General features: G+C 36.3%; 1 protein-coding gene across 1 annotated transcript; it reads left to right on the top strand.

Moving 5' to 3' along the window:
• The first annotated feature begins 27 nt into the window (after positions 1-27).
• Positions 28-18,941, top strand: LOC134246327 (fibroleukin-like). The gene is made up of 5 exons (XM_062728645.1): positions 28-1,055; positions 2,696-2,841; positions 4,732-4,828; positions 17,228-17,392; positions 18,523-18,941. Exons 1-5 carry the CDS (start codon positions 47-49, stop codon positions 18,774-18,776), a joined length of 1,671 nt encoding a protein of 556 aa, XP_062584629.1. The 5' UTR covers positions 28-46; the 3' UTR covers positions 18,777-18,941.
• The last annotated feature ends 1,861 nt before the right edge of the window (positions 18,942-20,802 follow it).

The raw sequence follows: 20,802 nt of genomic DNA, 5'->3' as shown, positions 1-20,802 counted from the left end.
TATAAACAGCTATCTCGAAGCATCAGTTGTTAATTTTTCGGACAAGATGGGTGCTTTACACGTACACTGTTTAATTCTCTCTTTGTGCATATATGGAACATTTGGCCATTTATCTTTACTTGAAAACAAAACTTCTGACAACAATGGTTTGTTGTCAAGTACTGCATCAGGAAAAGTGTCCAACGTCTTACGGGACATTTTGAATCAAGAAAGTTTGGTCCGCTTTTCAATGGTACAAAAAATACAGAATTTAGTAATGGATGCCATAGACAACAAAAACGATAGGCAAATTATAATGACGAAGCTAAGTGAAGTGACGAAAGACTTACGGGCCTTGGAGACCAGAAACCAAATAGTGGATGAAGAAAACGTCAAATCTAAAGAGGAATTGAAGGTCATTCACAACACGGTGAATGACAATAAAAACGAAACAAAAGAAGAAATTCAGGACTTGAAGACTAGAAACCAGAAAATGGAGGAAGAAAACGCCAAACTTAAAGAGGAATTGAGGGTTGTCCACGGTACGATGAATACTAATCGAAACTTTACAAAGGAAGAAATTCAATCTCTTGACCAGAAAATTAAAAGAAACACGTTAGCTTTCCAAAATGAAAATCACAGAATAGCTATGAAAAATGCAGATTTCGAAAAACAGCTTGATTTGTTTAAAAAGAAAATCGAAAATGACTTGAGGAGAGAAATACAGACATTGAAAATGAAGGAACAAAGCACAATGGAGAAAATAAACGTTCTAAACGAATCGCAAATCTACTTTGCTAAAACTCACCTAGAAAAAATAAAACAACTTGATGATGATATAGGTAATAAAAGTATGGTTTTCAAAAGCAATGATCGTGCATTGGCAAAAGAAGTTGAGGATCTCAAAAACCAAATGGATGGAATGAACTCAACATCACAGAAAAGCAGTGTAATAAGAATTTCCGAACGTGTTAAAAACAATGAGGAAAAAATAGAAAATTTCTCGGTAGCTGTAAAAGAAGCTCTAGATAGTTTTAAGAAGGATCTGAATGAATCGAATGAGATCTTGTCAAAAGGTATGATAACATATACATAAGTTCATTTTGCCTTTTAGAGGGAAAGAAATAAACAAGCCTTTAGAAAAGTCACATTCATATAAATCTTTATTTCAGAGACTGTATACATTCATATTTATTTTTTCTAAAAAAATATATTATCAGTGACAATTCGGACCGCAAATAAAGAAATATTAGTATTTCCATATGGACGATTTGAAATCACAAGATTCCACCAAGATCAACAGCTTATAATTAAAAACTTAAAAGTTCTTTCAATAAAAATTGAACTCGAAAATTTACCCTGGTATCTTTGATGAAGATAAGAATGATTTTTTTTTTTAGCTTTTTATGAATTATTGGTGTGTAAATCACACAATTAAACTTCCCCTAGCGCGCTTCATAAGAAATGCCTACATTCAAGTCTATTCCCTATATCGTTTCTGTTTACGTTCTCTGTAGTCTTATTGTGAAGTCATATTAGCGTGAGTTTTACTGTGTATATTTACATGCGTAGGAATACACAAAGATGACTAAAAATCAATTATACATTTTGGCTTTGTAGAATAACACAGAAAATGAAAAATATTTCTATATTTAAAAAAAAACCTTGGAATTAACCCCTTTCCCCGCAGTCACGCATTTTAACTCATATACCATTTCCTATTTCTAACGCAAAATCACGCATATACCGTTTCCCCGCAATCACGCACTTTAAAAAGTTTATTTAATCTTTAATTTAATGCCAATTTCCTTCTATTTTATACTTGCAAAAATCTCATAAAATAGGAAAAGTTATTTTTGTATTAAAATATAACTTCAGAATATTATTTACGCTAAACTTTAGAGAAACGCGTACCATTCAAAAAGGTGCTTGCGGGGAAATGGTAAATTTCTATTTCTATGACGTGAACATTCAGTGTATGTTGCATAACAGTTCAGTAAGTTTTAAAGATTTAATGGCCCTCATTTATACAATGACATGTATTTTTAATTAACATTAAAATATGATATATAAGATTAAATGTATACTTCCGGGGTCTGTCAATATGTTCATTACATAAGAATTCCTGTAGCACGAATTTATACATAACAGATTTTATTCTTGTCTATATTTTGAAAAAATACTACACTAAACTATAGATTACTATGTATGAATAAGTAAATCAAGGAGAAACTTATCATTATGTGAAGTAAAACAATGTTTACAAAGTTATCACAATAGCATCACAGTGTCAAAGGTTATCATTACAATTGATAAGTATTGTTTACAATTAACTGAATTTTTCTTAAGAATTATTTGTTAGGGGTATGAAAACAGGACATATGCAAGCGAAACATATGGAGATAACTTACAGTATTCAAGATTTAAAAAATCTATAGAATAATACATAATAAGGGCAGAACAAATACAGACCTCTAAAATATCAAAGGTGGGATCAGGTGCCATGGAGGAGTGAGCATCCCCTGACGACCGGTCACAACCGCTGTGTGTTCCTTGTCAAGATTGGGAAACACTGGAAAAATTCGTTGTGAATTTAGTGCATAAATAATTGACAAGCAATCGGTTTGAAAAAAATACTGTGTAAATGAAAATTGCTTGTATATCTGACATAATAATAAATACATACATTTCACAAATCAAAATATCTTTTTTCCAGTGCTTTCTAATGATTATGGTAGTTGCTGGGAAATTTTACTGACATTCCCGAGTCTAAGGGGAAGAGACGGAGTATACAAAATAACAATAAACTCTGAGGTCAAGTCTGTTTACTGTGACATGACTACAGATGGAGGGGGGTGGACGGTGAGTGTGAGCCTCAGTAGTAAGGTCTGTTTACTGTGACATAAGTACAGATGGAGGAGGGTGGACGGTGAGTGTGAGTCTCAGTAGTAAGGTCTGTTTACTGTGATATGAGTACTGATGGAGGAGGGTTGACGGTGAGTATGAGTCTCAGTAGTAAGGTCTGTCTACTGTGACATGAGTACAGATGGAGGAGGGTGGACGGTGAGTGTGAGCCTCACTAGTAAGGTCTGTTAACTGTGACATGAGTAATGATGGAGGAGGGTGGACGGTGAGTGTGAGTCTAGGTAGTAAGGTCTGTTTACTGTGACATGAGAACAGATGGAGGAGGGTGGACGGTGAGTGTCTGTTTACTGTGACATGAGTACAGATGGAGGAGGGTGGACGGTGAGTGTGAGCCTCAGTAGCAAGGTCTGTTAACTGTGACATGAGTAATGATGGAGGAGGGTGGACGGTGAGTGTGAGTCTAGGTAGTAAGGTCTGTTTACTGTGACATGAGAACAGATGGAGGAGGGTGGACGGTGAGTGTCTGTTTACTGTGACATGAGTACAGATGGAGGAGGGTGGACGGTGAGTGTGAGCCTCAGTAGTAAGGTCTGTTTACTGTGACATGAGTAATGATGGAGGAGGGTGGACGGTGAGTGTGAGTCTAGGTAGTAAGGTCTGTTTACTGTGACATGAGAACAGATGGAGGAGGGTGGACGGTGAGTGTCTGTTTACTGTGACATGAGTACAGATGGAGGAGGGTGGACGGTGAGTGTGAGCCTCAGTAGTAAGGTCTGTTTACTGTGACATGAGTAATGATGGAGGAGGGTGGACGGTGAGTGTGAGTCTAGGTAGTAAGGTCTGTTTACTGTGACATGAGAACAGATGGAGGAGGGTGGACGGTGAGTGTCTGTTTACTGTGACATGGGTACAGATGGAGGAGGGTGAACGGTGAGTGTGAGCCTCAGTAGTAAGGTCTGTTTACTGTGACATGAGTACTGATGGAGGAGGGTGGACGGTGAGTGTGAGCCTCAGTAGTAAGGTCTGTTTACTGTGACATGAGTACAGATGGAGGAGGGTGGACGGTGAGTGTGAGACTCAGTAGTAAGGTCTGTTTACTGTGACATGAGTACTGATGGAGGAGGGTGGACGGTGAGGGTGAGTCTCAGTAGTAAGGTCTGTTTACTGTGACATGAGTACTGATGGAGGAGGGTGAACGGTGAGTGTGAGACTCAGTAGTAAGGTCTGTTTACTGTGACATGAGTACTGATGGAGGAGGGTGGACGGTGAGGGTGAGTCTCAGTAGTATGGTCTGTTTACTGTGACATAAGTTCTGATGGAGGAGGGTGAACGGTGAGTGTGAGACTCAGTAGTAAGGTCTGTTTACTGTGACATGAGTACTGATGGAGGAGGGTGGACGGTGAGGGTGAGTCTCAGTAGTAAGGTCTGTTTACTGTGACATGAGTACAGATGGAGGAGGGTGAACGGTGAGTGTGAGACTCAGTAGTAAGGTCTGTTTACTGTGACACGAGTACAGATGGAGGAGGGTGAACGGTGAGTGTGAGACTCAGTAGTATGGTCTGTTTACTGTGACATAAGTTCTGATGGAGGAGGGTGAGTAGTATAAAATATCTCTTCCAACCAAGGTTATACATGTATCTTGAATTGCCATTAATCCTCAGTATTCAATTAACCTCATTAAGTGTAAGGAAAGAATGCTTTCAAATTGCATGAAAATTAAATGAACATACATTTACAAATTGCACTGTACAACAAGAGATAAATTATTTGGATTTTAAGAATTTTTCTTTTAAAACATATATAATCTACAGTACTTGTTAATATTCAAGAAATTTAAATAACTAGATAAATATATTTTATCCATCCAACGTTATTAATGTGTTCAAGGCAATACAAAGAAGACGGGACGGATCAACAGACTTTTACCGAACTTGGCGAGAATATAAACAAGGATTTGGGGATCCCTCTACAAACTACTGGATTGGTAAGATTGACTTTTTGCTTATCTAGCGAAATAAACCTTAATATACCTTTTCGTAACAGAATATTAATATTTCTTTATTTATTGTGACTTTCAAAATATATCCAAAGGCCCTTCCTCGGTATTAAATATCATTCATTTAAGAAAAATATAATGTTGGTGTCGTATTAAAATAGCTGCAATAATGTAGCACTCTCCGATTTTTTTTTTTTTTTTTTTTTTTGGGAGAGGGCTACAACTCCTTAGGATCTCCGTAATGGTGCAAATGCTGCAGTGAATCGCTCCTGCACGGATTTCGGCTCAAATCATCAGTAAACGGCTATATTATTAAGGAATCCAATCCCTAATGGTACCTAATTCTCTACCCTTAAATGTCCGTAAAGTACACAATACTCTGATATTATATTAAAGCATTTTATAGTGGAAAAGGATTGCCCACGAGAAATTTTCAAAAAGTTCATTAATTAAGCAGTAGTTAATTAACAAAGATTGCATTGAAGTCTATGAGGAAAAGCGTTTTTTCAAGATAAAAATTCAAATAATTTGAATATCACTAAACCCTGTGGTGGAAAGATGCATTGAAATATTATAAATAGAACGATAATTGAAAACACTTTTTTTACCAGCTAAATTTTTTTTAATTGAATTTTTTTATTAATTAAAAAGGGGAGATAACTCTTGCCAAAATTCAAGGTCATGAATTAGGACACATCCCACTAAACACACTTATAGTAATAAATGGGAAGTATGTCTAAATAAACTGAGTAGTCAATGCCTACATATCTGTTATGTCTTCAATTTCATTAAATTTCTTCCTATAAGGGATTAAAGACCTTAATATCTCTTACCTGGACTCCAAAAAAAGTAATTATGCAAGACATAATCGATTCAAAAATATTCACAACGACCCATATATCGATTATTTTTCGTGTATGTCAACATCACACCTTGAATTTTTCCGCCATGTTTACTGACCTTGATAGATTTTATTCTCGGACAGCCAATGAAAATTTAGAATCTATAGGAGCGGATCTTTTAGGAATTCCCTTATTTTAAACATACATATCGCTGTTTGCGTAAAAATAACACTTGAAATTGTTTTATTTATCGATATTATTGTGATACATTTCAGCGCAGTCGTTTATAAACATCGATATTTGCTTTTTTTAGTTGTTCCAAATTTCAAGCGAAAGTCTCAGTACGTCACGCGTGAACTGTCATGGCTGCTGCTGGTAAACATGCAGATATATTTTACATGGTTTTCGAGTTTAGAAGGCTATGTTGTTGACAGTGAATAAAAATTCAGTCTTATAAGAAGTAAGTTGAATGTAAAAATAATTTATTTTGCCTTCAATCGCCCGTATTTAAAAAATATATTTGCACCATTACGGATGCTATGGAATTGTCTAGAAAACATCAGATGCAAAAAATCGGAGAGGGCTACATTATTGCAGCTAGTATTAAAATTGATCGAAAAAAGTAGAATTGTATTACATATATTGATTGATTTATTGATTGATTGTTTATTGTTTAACGTTCTCTCGAGGATTTTTTCACTCATATGGATACGCGACCACTTGCCGGTGGAGAGCTGCAAATTTTGGCCTTTACTCAGCACTCAGGTCAATGAGCAGCCAGGGATCTTATTCGTGCCAGCACTTACCACGACACGGGACCTCGGTTTATACAGTCTCATCCGAAGGACCGGTCTCCATGTCCCATAGTAGGAATTCGAACCCACGACGTGAGGATCAACTCCTTACTTCGCGACTCTAGAGCAGACTCTCCAACCACTGCTAGAATTGTTTTGCTTTTAAGAAAAGATAAAGAAAAGAATTTTTCTGTTTGTCTCTTTGTATTTTTTATATGATCTTCGGCAAAAATAGCTGCAGATCTGTAACTCTCCGAAAAAATATATATTGATAGATCGGAGAGCTACAGAGCCACCCATTAAAAAACTGTATATTTATTGCGCACACAAAAGTGCGTTCAGTTCTTGATTTATTTTTCCATGTTTTTAAAATTGTGATCTCAAAATATTACTAACCATGTGTTCCTAACATATTCTTTCGCTGTTTCCACGACCAAACATTCTTCATAATTGTTGTTAATAGTCGTCCTGACCCTGATATTGTAATCATAGAACATTTCGCTTATTTATACTGCCATTTTGATTTCAAAGATAATTCGGTCCAATATGCTTCGTTCAGATGTCAACTACGAGCGTACTTGATAGAGGAGAAAGGGATATTTTGAAATCGTTCCTTTTTTGCAACTGAGGTAAGAATTTGGAAGAATAAATCAAGAACCTAGCGCACTTTTGTGTGCGCAATAAATATACAGTTTCTTCAATCTGTGGCTCTGTAGCTTTCCGGTCTATCAATATATATTTTCGGAGAGCTACAGATCTGCAGCTACGGCAAAACGGATCATTAAAAATTTATACATCGAGAACAAAGAACTCAAACGGTTGAAGAAAATTATAATTCATGGACGAAATTAAGAATAATTTTTAATCTTTCAGTTTTAAGGATATACACTCTTCAGCAAGGAAAAAACACTTAAAATAGTTATTTAATTAAGAAAGTCTTAAAATGAAGCTTGAAACTGGTCTTTCCATGCATTAATTTTCACGTTTCTCAATATGATTAAAAATTCTTTGAAGTCATAGAAATTGTCTTGTAAAAAGTTGACATTTATACCCCATAAATCTACAAAAATGAATAATTTTTATTTAAGGATAAATAACACAAACAAACTTTTTTCAGAAATCAGCATTATTTTTCATAGATTTACATTTAAATTGACATCCTGAATAATGTTCACCAAGTAGAGTGAGAGAATTATGTAAGATTTTGTCTTAAGGTTAAAAAATTGTGCAAAATTTTGTATGGAATTATATAGAAAGCAAAACAAAATCTCATATCTAAGCACCGAGGAAAACCTACGATTTCTTAATACTTCAGGGATTTATTAATTATTTATGTCATTTCAAATCAAAATCAGTCAAAAAATATATATCAACCCGCGCATCCATTTTTTGTTTGTGGTAAGTGTTACCCTGGCCTGGCAGAATCTATAAAGAACAGGAGAGGTGAAACACGTTATGTTTATTTGGCGGGTTTCAGTAGTTATATAGTCGAACAAACAACATATACATTATTACATATACATGCACTCATTTGGTCTAGGGGATTTACAATAACTAATTTACTATGACATCAAAATATTACTGACTAGAATAAAACATGTAACAAGCAACTTTCGTTTGATAATTTATCAATAAAATATTCAATAATACCATATCTATATGTCCAAAACAGCCAAAACACATTCACAACAGTATTTGTTTACGTTTTGCCTCAAACCGGAAACAGATTACAAACTCTAATACATGACTCAAAACTGAGCAAAACAACTAATTCCGGAAACAATTGAAATTTTATACATTCGTTGGGAAATCAAATCTATACGTTTAGCTAATACTTTCCGTGATAATAAACATGACAATTCTATACATATAATTGGTTTACTATTGTTTAAACTCAAAATAAAGACTTTACACTGAACTCGAACCACGTGACTAGACCATGCTGCTGCATCAAAATATTCACTAATACATTGAAATTCACCTAATCACAATATTTCGAAGAACAAATGTTTTATATCAAACATATTATATATCAAGAAAACAGTTACAAACATTTTAACATGTATAAATTTGAGTTCTTACCTATAAAGAACAGGAGAGGTGAAACACGTTATGTTTATTTGGCGGGTTTCAGTAGTTATAAAGTCCAACCCAAAATATACCCCACATTCCGGATTTATACAAATCCAAGAGTTACCTCTCTTTGATCATAAATTATATAACAATATGATATATAAACTATATAAACTGATAGATTATACAAAAAAAATGGGGGTGGCTGAAACCCAATATAAACTACGTCACACACTCCCCTCCAAAATTGAATGTCGTCCCGACATTAACAATTACAATTAAACACTCTTTGTAATTAAAATAAAGCAACATTATCCGACTTCTGTTTTCCACAGAACAATTCATGATCATTACATAGACCCTTTAACACCACACATATGCGACTTGCTCTATTATACTCAAATGTCTACAACTGGCCAAACTGCAGACAGACACTCTAAAATGTCCTAAGTATACATAAAACTAGACACTAAGGTTACATATACTCTGCCGCATACATATACCGGCCCATATAACAACCATTAACTAATAAAGTTTGACTATACTTGATAAAAGCTATAATCTGAGTATGTGATTCATATCACTCATAACATTATACATATACTAGTACAAAATTTTTCACAAGGGTAATTACCCTTAGAGCTGTAAAACATGACAGTCTACTAATATGTGAAAATCTACACAAAAATTTCAAAATCTGGTGTAATGATCTGTACATATGATGGTTTCCCTAACTGATCATATGTAAACTTCCTGGGAGGTTTGGTTGTTCTCCTAGGTCTTTCTGAATGATTGTCTTCAGTCGGACTGGTTTCGTCAACACCTGGCTCCTCATGTCTTTCATCAGAGTTTGGGTCTTCCTGATCATTCTGAATATCAGATTGTCTATCTGAACTATTGGCTGACTTGAAACTGTCACCAGAACTGTCAGAAATCACAACAGGTTCCTCCCAATGAGAGTCACTAGGATTCTCTACTTCAACCACCGAGTCTGAGCTATCGTATTCTGTAATATGCTGTTGAGGCACAAACGGTTCTGCATGTGGATTTAAGGAGATCCCTCCAAAATCAATAGATCCATCAGAATCAGAGGAGCTGCCATCAGCATCATAGACTGGGGCTGCTGGTTTGGGGGTTTGTTTTAACCGGTAGGGCTTTTTCTTCTCCTTATGTCCGGACTCTACAGGTAGAGAATTGCACTGCCTTAACAGGTTCCTGTGAAGTCTCCTGATACCACCCTGTCCTGACTTCTTCCTCACCTCGTACACTGGTGTATCCTCATTTACTTGCTTAAGTACCACATACACATCCTTCTCCCAGTATGACCTTAATTTCCCTGGCCCTCCTTTTTCCAAAAGGTTCTTCACCAGTACATGGTCTCCAGGATACAATCGTGCGCTCAATAGTGCCTTGTCATACTGACGCTTTCCCTTCTCAGACATCTTCGTTGCTTGCTGCGAAGCAACTTTGTAAACCTCTTCCATGCGAGCCTTCCACTGAGTGACATACTGTGAGTAAGTCCGCTTCGATTCTGAATGCTGTAGCTCTGGGAAAACGAGGTCAATGGGCAGTGTTGGATGACGTCCGAATAGCAAGAAGAATGGTGCATATCCAGTTGATTCATTCTTCGTACAATTGTATGCATGAACGACTTTGTTTAAATGAGATTTCCAGTCAGATTTGAAAGATGGTTCTAGAGTTCTTAACATTTGTAACAAAGTTCTATTGAAACGTTCCACTTGGCCATTTCCTTGGGGGTGGTAGGGTGTTGTACGAGAGTGATGAATTCCACACAACTTCTGTAACTCAAAGAAAAATCTGTTCTCGAATTCACGTCCCTGGTCATGGTGAAGTCTGCTAGGCATTCCAAACCTTAGCACAAAATCATTGAACACTTTTTCTGCTGCGGTTTTGGCCGATTTGTTCCTGGTGGCATACACCTGGGCAAAACGGGTATAGTGGTCCATCACCACAAGAATATATTCATATCCCCCTTTGCAGCGCTCCAGATGGAGGAAATCAATTGAGACCAGTTCCAATGGACAAGTCGTAGTTATGGGTTGTAGTGCTGCTTTGCGCGGAAGATGTGGTCTTTTGTCCTTGATACAACAACACTCCTGAGTAACATATCGCTCAATCTCTGAACCCATGTGCGGCCAGTAGAATCGATCTCTTGCACTACTCAATACTCTCTCTGCTCCTAAGTGTCCTAGATCATCATGTAAATGTTTAAGGGCTATCTTCCTATAACATTTTGGAAGTACAAGTTGTTGTATTTGTCCTTCTCGAGGTAGTGAAATCTCCCTCTTAAGTAGTCCATTGACCATCTTCAACTTTGGCCATTCTCTTAGTAAACACTTGGAAGCAGGGCTCCAACCTTTGGTTACTTCCTTTGATGGTCTTGTCCCCTTTTGTACAAAAGGAATTATAAGCCCAATGTTTGGGTCCTTACTCTGTTCCTGTGTTAAAGTAGCACTGCTTATAGAAGAAAAGGTTCCACCCTGAAGTTTCTCTTCCTCCGCTTCAGCCTCTTTCACTGGTGCACAAATACTGCTACAAACAGTCTCGTCTAACCTTACTGCTGTAACTATGGCATCAATGGTGTCAGGGGAGCAACTCTCTGTAAACTTGGATACGTCAAGCGGCATGCGACTGAGTCCATCTGCATCACTGTTTTTCACACCCGGCTTGTAGTGGATATGGAATCGGAAATCCGCCAACATGGAAACCCACCTTAATCTCGTAGCATCTAGTTTTGGGGCGGTGAATATGTATCGCAATGGGTTATAGTCACTGTACACTTCAAAATGAGTGGCATAGTAAAGGTAATCTCTAAATCGCTCGGTCACTGCCCATTTGAGTGCTAGGAATTCTAATTTTCCCGAGTGAAGGTGGTAGTTTTGTTCAGCTGGTGTCAGTGTCCTCGATGCGTAAGCAACTACAGCCAGCTTGTCATTATCCTGTTTCTGATAAAGGATAGCTCCCAAGCCCATTTGTGATGCATCAATGTGGAGAGTATATGGTTTGTTGAAATCAGGGTAAGCCATCACTGGTGGGTGAAGTAGGACATCAATGAGATCCTCCAAGATACCTTGGTGTTCAGCCGTCCATGTAATCCGCACTGATGAACTCTTCTGTCCTAATTTCTGGGACTTGGTTTTCTTCTGCTTCTTCCCCGATAAGGGTGCATCTTTGTCATCTTTCAGTAAATCGTAGATGGGTTTTGCTCTACGGGAGAAATTTGGGATATAACTCCGGTAATATCCGATAAACCCCATCACTTTCCTTACATCTCCAACTGTTTGAAACTTCTGATCCTTTAATTTCACCACTGCTTCTTGGTCATTTGGGTCTACGGTATGACCCTGTGTAGTGACTAGGTGACCTAAGTAACGGATCTGTTTCTGAAAGATGTGGCATTTACTAGGCTTCAATTTCAGTCCTTTCTCCTTCATACGACGCAACACACACTGAAGGTCATTCAAATGAGCCTCAAAAGAGTTACTGTACACCAAAATGTCATCTAAGTATGGGAGACAACACTTATCTCTGAGTCCTTCTAGAGCTTCATTCATGTATGCTTGAAATATTCCAGGAGCACCTGTAAGTCCAAATGGAATACGATTCCACTCGTACTGTCCCCATGGTGTCACAAATGAAGTGTACTTTCTGCATTCCTCTTTAACAAAACCCTGATGGTATGCTTTGCTTTGATCCAGGAGTGAGAACCAGTGACTTCCTCCTAAGGAATCAAGTGCATCTTGTACTCGTGGAATTGGATGTTGGTTGTGGACAGTTTTCGCATTTAGCTTCCGATAGTCGACGCATAAACGGAGTGATCCGTCCTTCTTCCTTACACACACAATTGGACTAGAGTAGGGAGAAGTTGATCGTTGAATCCAGCGTTTCTGTAACAAGTTGGCAATGTAATCCTTTACTTCTTGGTACAGAGGCCTCGGTACAGCCATGTAAGAACTATGTACTGGTTCTTTGTCTATCAGTTCCAACTCCAACTGCAGGTCCACGGCACATCCGATATCATCATCATCACATGTAAACGCCTCACATTCCTCCCTCAAAAGTTCCTGAACTTTCACCTTCTGGTCTGGGGTAAGGGAACAGTTTGAGAGGTCAACAGGTGGATCCCACTTATCACTGTTTTTAGTACTCACTTTATTCACTACTGTCTGAACACTGTTAACTCCTGTAGTCTCAAAGTGAATTGACGAACAAATCCTTTCTGCGTGTCCTAAGGGAGTACCTTTTGGAATGACCACGTCCGTTTTGGATGGATTAGTCAACAACAACTTGATGTGTCTAGTACGTTTTGGATTCACGTCGATAAACATTTCCTGTGATGTAATTCCATATGCATCCAATTCTTGAGACGGAATGAAGACAGCCTTAGTGCCATGCTGAAGTTGTCTGGCCTTAAATGGTACTTTGATGAAGACCAAAGACTGTCTTGGTACAGTTATATTCCTGCGTCCTACCTTGACCATTCCCAGTGCTCCGTCTCCCGTATCTTTCAACTCTCGGTAGAGGGCGTTGACCTGAGCTTCATCAGCTGCTGGAAGAGTACACTTTAACAAGTCAACAGCATCACTTCTAGGTAAAGATTGTAACAGGTATTGTATAACATTATACCCCAGAATGGGTTCATTCATACCAGACACATTGGTGATAAGAAAAGGTACATGAATTGGGCTTCCTTGTTCTACGAGTTTTAAACTGACAGTGAGAACACCTTCAAAAGGTATATCTGATCCAGAGGCAGACACTAATGAAAAATTCTCTGCATGTAAAAACTCATCAACACTCTTTACACTTTCAACTAAATCTGGACAATAATTCATGACCCATGACTTACTTAATAATGAAACTTGGGCCCCTGTGTCCCACAATGCTTTCACAGGTTTCTCATTCAATAAAACAGATACATGACATGGCTTACTGACAAGTTTCACAATGTTTGGCCCAATATCATACACATCACCCTTGATTTCATTTACAGACATTGTAGGAAAATTGTTAGGTTGACATTCAGCAAAAAATTTTGTATTCATATAATTGACAGCATTACAAATTTTACAATGTTCAACCCAATGTGCCTTTTGACAATTAACACTACAATAGGTGGCTAAATGACATTTTGCACAAACTTTGATAGTTTCACTTGACAGTCCACAATGACAATTTAAGCAACTCGCGGGACATTTCTGTTGCTGGGCCGCCAACTGTCCCTCTAAGACGACCCGCTGCGGTTTCCCGATGGCTGTGGTTTTCTGTTAGGGCACTGCTGACGACGATGACCGGATCCACCACAGGTCCAGCAGTGGTCACAACGCCTGCCGGTGGTTTGGCAGTCCGCACAACTTGGTCTGCTTGTGTTTACTTTTTGTGTCCTCACGTCACCTTGGGAATGTCCGACCAGTTCCTTCAGTTTATTCATCTCAAGCCGTAAGGATTTGATTTCACTGGCGAGGTCATTTTTCACGGCCTCCTTCACAGAGTTGATCTCACAGGTAGACACTGAGTGTTTAGTCTGGAGCTTGTTAAGTCTCTCAGTCTCTTGTATAAGAATCTGATTCAGCTCATGCATGAGCTCCGCATCAGATATAGTCACTTTGTCCAAATGTTTCCTCATCTCATGTCGTAATGTTGTGTCCCGTAACCCTGTGTAAACTGTTCTTCTGAATAGACCAGCAACCAGTTCTGGACTGTATTTGAGTTCACTGTTATCTTCCTGCGAAGCAAACAGAATCCTGTTCCTGAGGTCCATCACACGCAAAAGGAAATCATTAGGGTTCTCCTTCGGATTTTGGGTTGCACTGGCGAGTTCACTATACAACTCAGTAGCATTTTTTTCTGCGTAGTGTCCTCTTAGAATACTTCTCAGAGTAGCCAGATTTATGTCAGGTCGTCCATCAAGGTAACTACGAAGACTCGAGGATGGTACAACTGCCTTGATCACACCATCAATGATGTCAACCTCCGAATATCCCTTCTGTTTACCAGTTTCGATCTGTCGAATTAAGCTTGTGTAAGAAATCCCTGCCTTACAATCAACCTGGCCGCTAATTTTAAAGTCCTTGTGTAGCTTTACAGCTGTGGGATTTTCTTTCTTGACTTCCGGTTTCTTTTCTTTTTCTTCCTCTGAAATCCCTGGAGACTTAGTGTCCTTCGCACTTTCAGTTTCTGATTTCATTCCCACAGTTTTTTCAAGTTCTTTCTTAGCTGCCTCTGCTAAAGTGAATTTTACTGAAAGCAATGTAGTACCAGACTGTGTGCCTTCCATCTCCTTCATGAAGAATTGATCTGCTTGCATAGCCACCATTAGTCGACCCTTGGAAGTATCAACAGTCTCCCCAAATTCCTCCAGAATTCCCTTCAGTACATCCAATGGTGCCATCATCAGCTTTGATCTCACCTCCAGCATTTCCTCTGTCAACTCTGCCATGATAAGATCCCGGCTTGGCCCCCAAAATGTTACCCTGGCCTGGCAGAATCTATAAAGAACAGGAGAGGTGAAACACGTTATGTTTATTTGGCGGGTTTCAGTAGTTATATAGTCGAACAAACAACATATACATTATTACATATACATGCACTCATTTGGTCTAGGGGATTTACAATAACTAATTTACTATGACATCAAAATATTACTGACTAGAATAAAACATGTAACAAGCAACTTTCGTTTGATAATTTATCAATAAAATATTCAATAATACCATATCTATATGTCCAAAACAGCCAAAACACATTCACAACAGTATTTGTTTACGTTTTGCCTCAAACCGGAAACAGATTACAAACTCTAATACATGACTCAAAACTGAGCAAAACAACTAATTCCGGAAACAATTGAAATTTTATACATTCGTTGGGAAATCAAATCTATACGTTTAGCTAATACTTTCCGTGATAATAAACATGACAATTCTATACATATAATTGGTTTACTATTGTTTAAACTCAAAATAAAGACTTTACACTGAACTCGAACCACGTGACTAGACCATGCTGCTGCATCAAAATATTCACTAATACATTGAAATTCACCTAATCACAATATTTCGAAGAACAAATGTTTTATATCAAACATATTATATATCAAGAAAACAGTTACAAACATTTTAACATGTATAAATTTGAGTTCTTACCTATAAAGAACAGGAGAGGTGAAACACGTTATGTTTATTTGGCGGGTTTCAGTAGTTATAAAGTCCAACCCAAAATATACCCCACATTCCGGATTTATACAAATCCAAGAGTTACCTCTCTTTGATCATAAATTATATAACAATATGATATATAAACTATATAAACTGATAGATTATACAAAAAAAATGGGGGTGGCTGAAACCCAATATAAACTACGTCACAGTAAGTACCCTTTAAAAGAAAAACAGTTCTTCTTATTTAGCCTTTGATACAAATATTAAGTAGCATATAAAGTTAGAAGTGATCAGTTATGTCTTGCATTAGCACAAACTTCTTACACTATGTGTTTTATAACAATTGAAATAAATAGATGAACTTAAGTAACGTAATGCAGAAAACACGCAATTTTCTCCAAATGTCTGGCTATCTATTATTCTTTATCTTAAATAGAATTGTGGATCTAATTTTAATCAGAAAGTGCATAGCGTAAATTTCATGCAAGTATCTTGTCAGACTTTATGATGTGCCCTCCAAATAAAAATTCACATAAAATAATCAGTATGGAGTGTGAGACCATCACCCGCTCTAATTAATGCAAGACATCATTTCCTCAGGGATACAATGTACCTCTGAATAAAGGAATGACATATCTGCCGCCACACTTGCTGTATATTTCTTTTTAGTTGAAACTGCGTGGAAAGGGGGGGGGGCTGATATTCCAATTAACAATCTTAAATGTGTTCAGTGGGAGTCAGATCTGGTGATTTGGTAGGCCTTTTGGTACTCAGATGCCTTTTGGTCAATACTAAATCTTCTAGGGCTTTTCAAACGTACCTCTTTAAGTCCATAGTTTTGGGCTAGGTTAAAACTGAAAACAGACAGACATAGAAAATCAGACCAACAGACAGTCAGGACAAAAACCATATACCCCCGGGGATCTTTCGATCCGGGGGCATAAAAAGAATTAAGATCAAATGCACAATGGATTCGGATTTTCTTGCGGTATTATATACAGTTACAGATGACATGATACTGATGATGCTGACTCTCTCTCTCTCTCTCTCTCTCTCTCTCTCTCTCTCTCTCTCTCTCTCTCTCTCTCTCTCTCTCTCTCGAACATTTAGCGATTTAACCTTAAAATTGGCATTTCATTTTAGCGAGAAATAATTTAGCGATTCTTTGATGCTCACTAAAGACTACAAATGAAACGGGATTATTTATATGTCACTTCAAAATTGCTTGCGTAATAAAGGTGAAAGACATTTCATCTACAACATATGTTATAATTTTAAAAGAAATAAGTAAACTACAGTCGCAATATGGTAGAATATAATGATAAAAAATTGACACATTTCAGCTTCAATGTCTCTTCTTACTATTTGATCAACAATATATCACAAGTCTGTCTAGTTATACGATATTTGTCTTCACGTCAACAAATCACATTAATAAAACAACTATTCGAAAAAAATATTTACAATTAAGTAGTTTTCTGTTTTACTCCTTTAAAGGAAATGACGCAATCCATGAGTTGACAAAGAAAAAAGACCAGGAACTCCGGGTTGAGCTACAAAGATTTAATGCCGACAAAGCATACGCTCAGTACTCCACATTTTACGTCGGGAACGAAGGCACTAAATACAAACTCACTGTGACGGGGTATTCAGGAACCGCGGGTAGGTGTTCTCATAACGCTGATGCAACATATAATGTTCAGTCATTACAAGGTCAAGGGATTGAAATTTCAGTTTGTAATTTCAATTAGATTATTTTGAATGGATAGAAAAATTTAGTTCAAATAATGTAAAATTTGTTGCTTAAGTCACAATTTGACTTAAATCAAGAGCGTTTGCTTGACGACACATATTAATTTTGCATATTGTAAAGACATTTTTGAATGGATATTATCTTAATATTTACACTTGAAACGATAGAAAATTATATTATGCGAAATAAATTGAATAGCTACGCAAGTTATACTTGTAAAAAATGGATTAAACATTTAATCTCCAACAAAAAACATTCAATGAGTTCCCAACCTAGGTAACGTGGGTAAATATTTTGTCATTCCTTGAATATTCAGTATTGCAATACTAATAGACCAAATATACACGAGGACTCATTTCGGTATAACTACCTTTAAAATCATTAACTATATAAACTTTCTTTAATGAATGAGGTCGTTTTTCAAAATAAGTTTACCTCTCTCTCTCTCTCTCTCTCTCTCTCTATCTCTCTTACCATCTCGAATTATATTTGTACATTTAAAAAATTAATTTTTTTCCTCTCTTTTACTACGATGTATACAATGTATTTATCAGACCATGTATGTATATATGTTTCGTTAATTTTGGCAATTTTAAAAATGTTGTATCAGGAGAGGACTATCAAAGTTACTTAACTGTGTCCGATCCTTTTGACTTTATCAAAAAAATATGTACAATTCAATTCAATCATTAATTGTACAATCATAAAGCAAAATAACAAAACAAAAAATATATATATACTTAAAACTACCTGTGATATCATCAACGATCAAAATACATTCTTAGAAATACATGATTTCACGTTCATACACATTTTTTAAAATTACATTTAAGAATGCCTTTGATACTAGTTTTACTTTAGAATGTATAATATGCTATAAAAAAAATGATATATTACACTAACATTTGTATGTTGATAATACACTATAATCTTCAATTTTCTTTAGTCAAAGACAATAGTGATCACGGTGAAGGTTATGATGTTATGTTTATTTCATCATTGATTTATAAATTAAAACAGTATCAATTCTCTGTTGTAGGTGACAGTTTGACTTATCCTCACAATGGAATGAAGTTTACCACTAAAGACCAGGACAACGACAGGTATAGTGGTGGTAACTGTGCTGTATCACGACACGGAGCCTGGTGGTACAGGTCCTGTGCCAACTCAAACCTGAACGGAATGTACGGACAGTCTGGTGATTCTGGTTATCAATACCCGGTATGGTACCACTGGAAACGTAAAACTGAAGCATTAAAGCAGACTGTGATGATGATCAGACACAAAAACTAGAGATCATTTATAATCAGATCTGATATTTCATCACAAATCTGATATTTTTTTTTTTTTTTGTCAAACAAACAGAAACTTTTTGTTGTTTTCGTATTCAAGTAATATATTTTTAGACAATTACATTAAGTTCCTTCTTCAATATTTCTACCACTGAATTAATTTTTTTAACAATTATGTTTTCATCCTATACACGCATAATTTTTTTTATAAATAAGGTGGCAGTTATAAGCAATAAAGAAACCTCAAAGCAGACATTGTGTGTTAGTTATTTTTACACTGTCTTTACATTTGCATAGAAAAATGTCTTTAAACGAAAATGTCATTGATAAATATAGCATAAAATTTCAGTGGATGAAACATTAAATGAACAGCATATGTATATGATAAGTAAATAGGCTTACAATTTCGATGCTGTTTTATGAATGCTATATTAATAAGCATAAAGACAAACGGTGTAATGCTTACTCTGATTATGATAATTATAAGCCAGGCTGTGTTTCACAGAACTTTGGGGGGCCTGTCCTGAGAACTTAAAATAAAACAATGAAAATCATCAGATCAGTCACGGCATTTACAGAACTATATCTGTATAATAAACCTTAAGACAGTTCTTGACATACTTCATGCAATAATACTATAAACAATTTTGAACACAAAGAATTTTGGTTAATCTTGTTTCCATAGGACTTTTATTACACTTTGAGATAAAATTTTAACACACCCCTTACAGTGTATCATGGCAGAATGAGGGGAGCAGTCGTGATCATGAATCCTACATTGATGTCTAAATAAGTTTAGTTAAAGAAAAACAAGAAAACAATTATGTAACCATCAATTATCGCCCGGGAAATAAGTAAATTAAACAATGGAAATGATTTTGGATCATCAAACCGCTTCGATATGCGTGAAAAAGGCATACGTCTAAATGATGGAGACGATAGTCGAGAATATTATTTAAAATTATGTCGGATGAAAATAGAAAAAAAGATATACTTTTAAATTTTATCAATTCCTCAAGTAATTGTTGCTTGCATAAATTTAAACTAGACATATGCATCACCTAGATATTACAAAATGTAATTTACTTTATGAATATAGAGCACGAATTGTGTAGAATGCGTCTTTATGCGACATGTAAAATTCGATGTTTTAAAAAAGGGGACTTGTCGTTTTTTCCATAGTAAATGATAAGCAACTTTATATATTAAATGTGAAAAACATATCTATTTTGACAGATTCACTTTATGGAAGTAAATATATTATGTATCTGGTAATTCATAAAAGGAAAGAACATTATGATTTACAATCTTTTCAATATTTAGAAAACCTTTAATTTTGAATAACTTCTCCCATCTCAATCCCCATACACTGACACTTAATCGTATATGTATAGAGAAGCCCGGTCCTCCAGGCTGCAATGAAGTAGCGAATAAAGAATAAATATTTTCATTAAGAAAAATAAAATTAATTTTTGAAAAAAAATTATAGACCTAATGCAATGCATCCATTACTTAAAACTTAATATTAATCAACGATGTACATTGTATTCGAGATTTCAAGTACAAAACTATAAAACAAATGTTATTTATATGACCACATTCAAAATTTGAATGCTGAAATAAACTTCTAACTAAGGAGAAGAAAAGCGAGGAAAAAACATCATAATTCAGCAATTTCTATTGATAAGATAAGGAAACAAGTAGCATCAAAAGTTACTATAATTACATCAGGCGGGGGAGGGGGGGTGAGAAAGTTGACACACCTGAGCAGCCTAAGCATTGGAAGCAGTTTAAATAATAAGAAGAAGCAGAAGAAAACAGGAAAGGATACTTATCACTAGGTGTCGTCTTATCAGTAAGTGTATTCAGTTTAATGCACTTAGACGTGTGCGGATCCAGGACTTTTTAGAGGTTGGGAGGAACATAGCCACAAAACTTTTTTTTTAATTTTTACTTTAAAAATATCTTATTAATCTTGATCATTTGTTTGTCTAGATTAGAGTACTGCAAAACCTTCATTAGGTATG

This window comes from Saccostrea cucullata, unplaced genomic scaffold (assembly GCF_032062105.1).
Source record: "Saccostrea cucullata isolate Sc308-1 unplaced genomic scaffold, CSIRO_AGI_Scuc_v1 ctg2079, whole genome shotgun sequence".
NCBI lineage: Eukaryota > Metazoa > Mollusca > Bivalvia > Ostreida > Ostreidae > Saccostrea > Saccostrea cuccullata.
Note: the sequence above shows the minus strand (reverse complement) of the source record. Positions and strands in the feature narration are given on the sequence as shown.

Coding starts and splice junctions, on each gene's coding strand:
- LOC134246327 (XM_062728645.1), top strand. CDS start 47: ATGGGTGCTTTACACGTACACTGTTTAATTCTCTCTTTGTGCATATAT. Junction 1,056..2,695: donor GAATGAGATCTTGTCAAAAG/GTATGATAACAT, acceptor TCTTTTTTCCAG/TGCTTTCTAATGATTATGGT. Junction 17,393..18,522: donor GGGGTATTCAGGAACCGCGG/GTAGGTGTTCTC, acceptor TCTCTGTTGTAG/GTGACAGTTTGACTTATCCT.